Source organism: Ctenocephalides felis, unplaced genomic scaffold, assembly GCF_003426905.1.
Source record: "Ctenocephalides felis isolate EL2017-DRISC unplaced genomic scaffold, ASM342690v1 CF-g0.4_SCAFFOLD_01886, whole genome shotgun sequence".
Classification (NCBI taxonomy): domain Eukaryota; kingdom Metazoa; phylum Arthropoda; class Insecta; order Siphonaptera; family Pulicidae; genus Ctenocephalides; species Ctenocephalides felis.
Window position 1 is genome coordinate 66,474,170 of NW_020538040.1, and position 6,017 is coordinate 66,480,186.

At 25.0% G+C, this 6,017-nt stretch overlaps 1 protein-coding gene across 2 annotated transcripts; it reads left to right on the plus strand.

Annotated features, from left to right (window-relative positions):
* Positions 1–4,607: 4,607 nt before the first annotated feature.
* Positions 4,608–5,764, plus strand: LOC113376789 (40S ribosomal protein S15Aa). Of its 2 annotated transcripts, none has more exons than XM_026616846.1 (3): positions 4,608–4,733; positions 4,997–5,297; positions 5,632–5,764. In XM_026616846.1, the coding sequence occupies exons 2-3, from the start codon at positions 4,999–5,001 to the stop codon at positions 5,723–5,725; spliced, it is 393 nt and encodes a 130-aa protein (XP_026472631.1). In that variant the 5' UTR covers positions 4,608–4,733; positions 4,997–4,998; the 3' UTR covers positions 5,726–5,764. The 2 variants fall into 2 exon arrangements, with proteins under 2 accessions (XP_026472631.1, XP_026472632.1); XM_026616847.1 differs by having other exon boundaries at positions 4,723–4,864.
* The last annotated feature ends 253 nt before the right edge of the window (positions 5,765–6,017 follow it).

Consider the following 6,017-nt stretch of genomic DNA (forward strand, 5'->3'; position numbering starts at 1 on the left):
TTTTTCTTTTGATTTATTGCCATAATCGTTTTTAGTTCAAAACAAAAGTGAGAATATTACGTTTTTTCCAATGTATCAATGTGAAATTATTCTACACATTTATTAATATATGAATAAGGTACCTCTATTTTCATAATATAATGTGATAGATAGTGAGAATGCTAATATTGTATAATTTCTTAATATTTCTATTTTAGTATGACAAAAATGTATTTCTTTTATATATGGTTAAAATTGATAATTCACCTTTCATAAAATATGAAAATATGTTAAAATATTAAATGATTTTGTTATATGTTAACAAAAATTATTTTCTTAGGAATTAACATTTGTGCTTATACAGATGAATATATAATAAAGATATACTTAAATTCATTGTTCGATACAAATGCCAGTATAAGCACCAGTATATATATATATATATATATATATATATATATATATATATATAATAGGTTTCTGATTTTTTTATGTTATTCTGCTTGTTATATTATTTTCTCTCATAAACAGTTCTTTTCATTACACTTCAAAATAATTTGTTACATTATTAATAATTAATAATATGAATATAAACAAACTTTAGGAACTGAATATGGCAAGGAATACTAAACAGAACATATGTCAATGAAATAAATTGAAAAAAATTGATTTTGGTTTTCGAGATGTGTGGTCAGCGTAAATATATATATATATATATATATATATATATATATATATATATAAATTTATTAATTATTTAGGAAAGAAAACATCTGGATGTGTTTTTTATGTCTTTCATAGTTTTTAAACAAAATTTGTAGACTATTTTGGTATAGTAAAATTTTATACAAATAATTATTGTTAAAAGCAATTGGATTGCACTATTATTTTAAAGGTTTAATGTGCAATATGTGATCTGAAGCTTATAGTTTTGTATAACATATGCAAATATAGTTTTGTATAACATAAGAACTTTCCATAATTATACTTAAAATAACATTTTAATATTGCAAGTTTATCAAAATATGTATTCAGTATTTTATAAGAATTGTTTCATATTTTGGTTTTTGATTTTGATGTGAAAATCTTTTTGAAGTGATCTTTTGTATCATGGATATATTGCAGTTAGTGAGTATTGGACCAAGGATGACTGTGGATAATTGCATATGTCTATCGCATGCCTATATTGATTTTTATTATCTCCAACAATGTTTATGAAATAAACAATCATGCATAATACACTCTCTACTCAATGGCTGTTTTTACACTACATTACATAATCTCAGATTTTTAGTCCAGTAATCTTTTGTACTAATATGTTATTTATTATTCTTAGGCACACATAACTACGAAATGGAAGACGCATTTATATATATGATGCATGTTATAAAAGAAAAAAAAAAAAAAAACATTAGTTTGTGTTCCTGTTCATCTATTATATTTGTTCTAATATTGAGCGCTCTGTACATTTAAATGCAGGATATTCTTTTGTTCAGAATGTATTATGTTATGATGTTGGGAGCAGTTTAAGGATTTAAAATAATCTGCTTGCATAGTGCTAATAAATATTGAAGTTTATGTCGAAACTCCAAATTATTACACTATTAGTTGTGAGGGCTTATTTTTAGAAGTTTTCTAGTGGCGTAATCTACTTTCATATCATATCTAAACACCAAATGATTATTAAGATCGATTTTGTATATTGTTGATTTTTCCATGGTTAATTGCATTCTGTTAGTATTATGAATTATATATATATATATTTCAGTGATAGATAACACAACAATAATATACTTATACATGTGAACTATAAAATTTTACTAATTTGTAAATAGTAAATTGTTATGAAACTGAACAACCAGATTGTTTATTTTAAAATTTTTCACAAGGCATTTTAATACATTTCACATTTTTGCAATTACCCAACTTTTTCTCTTTTCAGCTTTAATGTTTACCTTTTTATGCATACAAAATATGTTTTTATAACTAAAATTTGTAAAGAAAAAAAAAACAAAGAATTGGTTCAATAAGTGCTGCCGACCTGAAGTGATGCCCTTATATACTCGATAATTAATTTTTAATTCTAGGATTCTATTTAAAAGAGTTAGCACTTATTAACATGATTCTGATGTCCAGCTTAGTTAGTACTAAGCTAAAAGATTTTAAAATTTAGACATGTAGAATATAAATGATCCACATCCAAAAACTGAATTAGGAAACATACATGCATATAATATGTAATAAATGCACGCAGATGCTTAGAGTTACTATTTTATATGCATATATATATATATATATATATATATATATATATATATATATACACATAAGTATATATTTATGTGAGAACTTGATGAATCAAAACCATCAGTATTTGTCCACAATATTGAAATTTTGTGCTTATTAGAAATAGTGCTTGTTAATAATTAATAATTATAAATGGCATAAATTTTAACCCAGTCACGTATTTCAGAACAAAATTGGACATCAGTAAAACATCGAGATGTATCTCTTTTGAATAATATAGCAAGGAAAGCCGAAACATGCATAAACATATATGTACATATATTTTTTGTATGTATGTGTGTATATATCATATATAATAATTCAATTTATATACAAAATGTAAATATTATTAACTTGATAATTAGAAACGTACTGAATGTCTGAATAAACAATGACACTTGTGAGTTTTTTATAAATTAATTATACAAAAGTGAATGTATCATTATCCAATCATTTTATGATACATCATACTTGTGTATATTTGTATTATATTATGTAATATGAAGTACAATTTATTATACATAAATGATTGTTACAAGATGCGAATTGTTTTATATAATAAAGCATACTTGTATATACAAAGTTATTATTATGACTTATATGAAGAATCAAATGATATCTAACTAAAATTTAGTTTCAAGTTTTCCTTTATTATTAAGTAAACTAAAAGTGAAATTACTATTACTTTACTAAAAACGTTATCACAATATTTTGTTGTTTATCATAAATTATATTATGTAAATATATTAGTTTTTAGTACATATTGTCTTATATTTAATAAAATGCTTTTTGACTTTAATGCAGTTTTATTATTACATTTTTTTATTATTGTTCTATCTTAATATTATTTAACTAAACGTAACTTGTTTTATATTATTACAGGAATATGAAATGTGTGTGCATATAAATTTATATGAATGTATATATAGCAATCATACTCCTTCGAAATGGGTTGACCGATTGTTATGAAAATTTATATATATGTATATATATATATATATATATATATATTCAGTAGAACTGAAAATCTTATAACATATTTATCATTTTCATACCCCTAAATTATAAGGGTTGGTCACCCATATTTTATATTTTATAATGTGAGAAATAAAAAATACTTACTGCCCTAAACTTTTATCCTTAAATCACAAACCATTGTTTTTCCAGTCACTTTAGAAACATGTACAATCAAATTATTATTATTTACATATTGATAAGAAGCATCCTGTGAAACATTTGTTAATGCTGTTCGAACATTATCATTAGAATTTGAACAAGAAAATTATAAGTTGAATAGATTTTCTTGGATATTTTAAAAATGTATATTTGTCTCTAATTAAAGATATTAAGAGTATGTTTTCGATGATCAAAGTTAATGATTATTAAAATTATTATAACTCGAAGAAGTCGAATTGCTCGTATATCCAAGCAATATTTTCGTTCCAGCGCAGTGTTTTTTTGATAATCAAAATAAATGGAACTTCATTGCTAAGATCAAATACATATTCTGCAAAAATATAGCAAATTACTAAATAAAAAATGACTAAATTATCATTATACTAGTTTTTACATATAAAAAGCTTTTTTTTAACTTATAGTATTGCAAAAATGAGTTAAGTAGATATGTTTTGTCAACAATTCTGATACTCCGCGAGTTGCATTTTTGAGGTAATCTTTATTTACAAACAACAATTTGTTAACATTAACATTGCACGAATAAATGCACAACATTAATATATTTTTTTTTATTTGTTCATATTATATAACAATCAGAGTTATTAACGGTCCCTATGAGTTATATGTCTAAATTACACATAATAATAAAATAAATAAAAAATAATAATAAAAAAATAATAATAATTACAGAAAGAAATAAAAAAAAAATAATAATAATAAATAAGTAATAAAAATGAATTAAAAATAAAGAAAAATAAATAAATAAAAAATAAAAAAGATATAACCCAAATTGTAGTAATTGCTCCGATAAGCAATTGACTATGGAAAACAATATTAATATAAATGAAATAAAATTTTTAATTTTAAAATAATTTACTTTAAATATCAGTCTGATAGTTAAATGCGACTTCAAATACGAAAATTCTTGTTACAATTAATATTAGATGAACTCGTTTTATTCGTACCTAAAATAAAGTTTACGTTACGCCTTTTACTCGCACGTATCTTGAATTTTGCTCGTATGATGAAGCAACGAATCGCTCCTTTGGCGGCTCGTATCTCGAATTTTGTTCATATATAAAAGCACATGCTTGGTAATATTATTTTAAATATGGCGCGTTCTCAATGAACGTGGCGGACGAACACTTGTCGATACGCATAGATTTTAGTTCAACGAAACGCCGCTAAAGCGCCACTCAAAGAAGGCATCGGATCAATCCGCTACGGGACTTCCTTTCTTTCGAGCTCCTTCTGTCGTGTTGATACATCGATGATATATTCATAAGTCGCAGGTAATCTAAGCAATCCGCAAACAAGATTAGCATTAGGTTTCGAAAAACGTAAAAGGAGTTTATGAAAACGTGGTTTTTTAGTGTATAATACTAATATTTTGTCTAGTTTGAAAATAAGAATAACTCTAAAAGTAAGGTTAAGTGTCAATATATGTTCGTTGTTGAGAATGCTATTAATTAGAAAACGTGTTCCGTATTCTATGCTGTGTACGCTTTAAAGAAAATTGTGAATTAAATATTTAATGTGCAATTTTATTTTATAGCCATGGTGCGAATGAATGTTTTAAGTGATGCTCTCAAGTCGATCAACAATGCTGAGAAAAGGGGCAAACGCCAGGTGCTTCTGAGGCCATGCTCTAAAGTTACTATTAAATTCCTCACTGTGATGATGAAACATGGTTATATTGGTGAATTTGAAATCGTTGACGACCACAGATCTGGCAAAATTGTAGTAAATTTAACTGGCAGATTAAACAAATGTGGAGTAATTTCACCTAGATTTGATGTTCCAATTAATGACATTGAAAAATGGACAAACAATTTGTTACCTTCCCGTCAATTTGGGTATGTACATATTTCTTTACTATTTGTTTAGAAAAGTTTAGTTTGAGATATTGTGCAGCAAATACAATACTTGCCTTTAGTTTTAAGCTTATCAATGAATGTATAGTACAATATTTAATTTAGCTTAAATGCTAAATAAATTTCATTGTATATTGCTAATCTATATATATTTATGCATATCGATAAGTATTTGAACGCAATTAATTTTCTATTCAAGACAACCATTTAACAAATATTGTCAAATAATTTTGAACGCAAAACTTTTTTTACTTTTCAGTTCTTGAAAAGAACTTTTTAATTAATTTGTTTTCTAATGTTTAATTTTAATTTTTAGGTATGTAGTCTTAACAACGAGTGGTGGTATTATGGATCATGAAGAAGCTAGGCGTAAACATTTGGGAGGCAAAATATTAGGATTCTTCTTTTAAGCTGTATTATGTCCTGAATAAATCAGATTTCTACAACAACTTGTTGAGTATTTTCATTTCATATGTTCTAATATATAACCTTCAGTAGAAATCGAGTGCTGTAAAATAATCACTCAACAAGTATCACTTAACTTAAAAGCAATGCATTAATCACACGTATGCTCTTCAATATCATAAAATAGATTTTACAAACAAAACCTGCAGCTTCTCACGTTTAGAAATAAATGTTTGTGCTAATTATATTGTAGTGTAATTGTGGCAGCCTCCAGTTTTTAAAACCTACCTATAACAA

Bases quoted from the DNA above. Each gene is read 5' to 3' on its own strand.
- LOC113376789 (XM_026616846.1), top strand. From the start codon at position 4,999: ATGGTGCGAATGAATGTTTTAAGTGATGCTCTCAAGTCGATCAACAAT. The intron at 5,298-5,631 runs GTATGTACATAT...TTTAATTTTTAG, and splicing joins TTACCTTCCCGTCAATTTGG to GTATGTAGTCTTAACAACGA.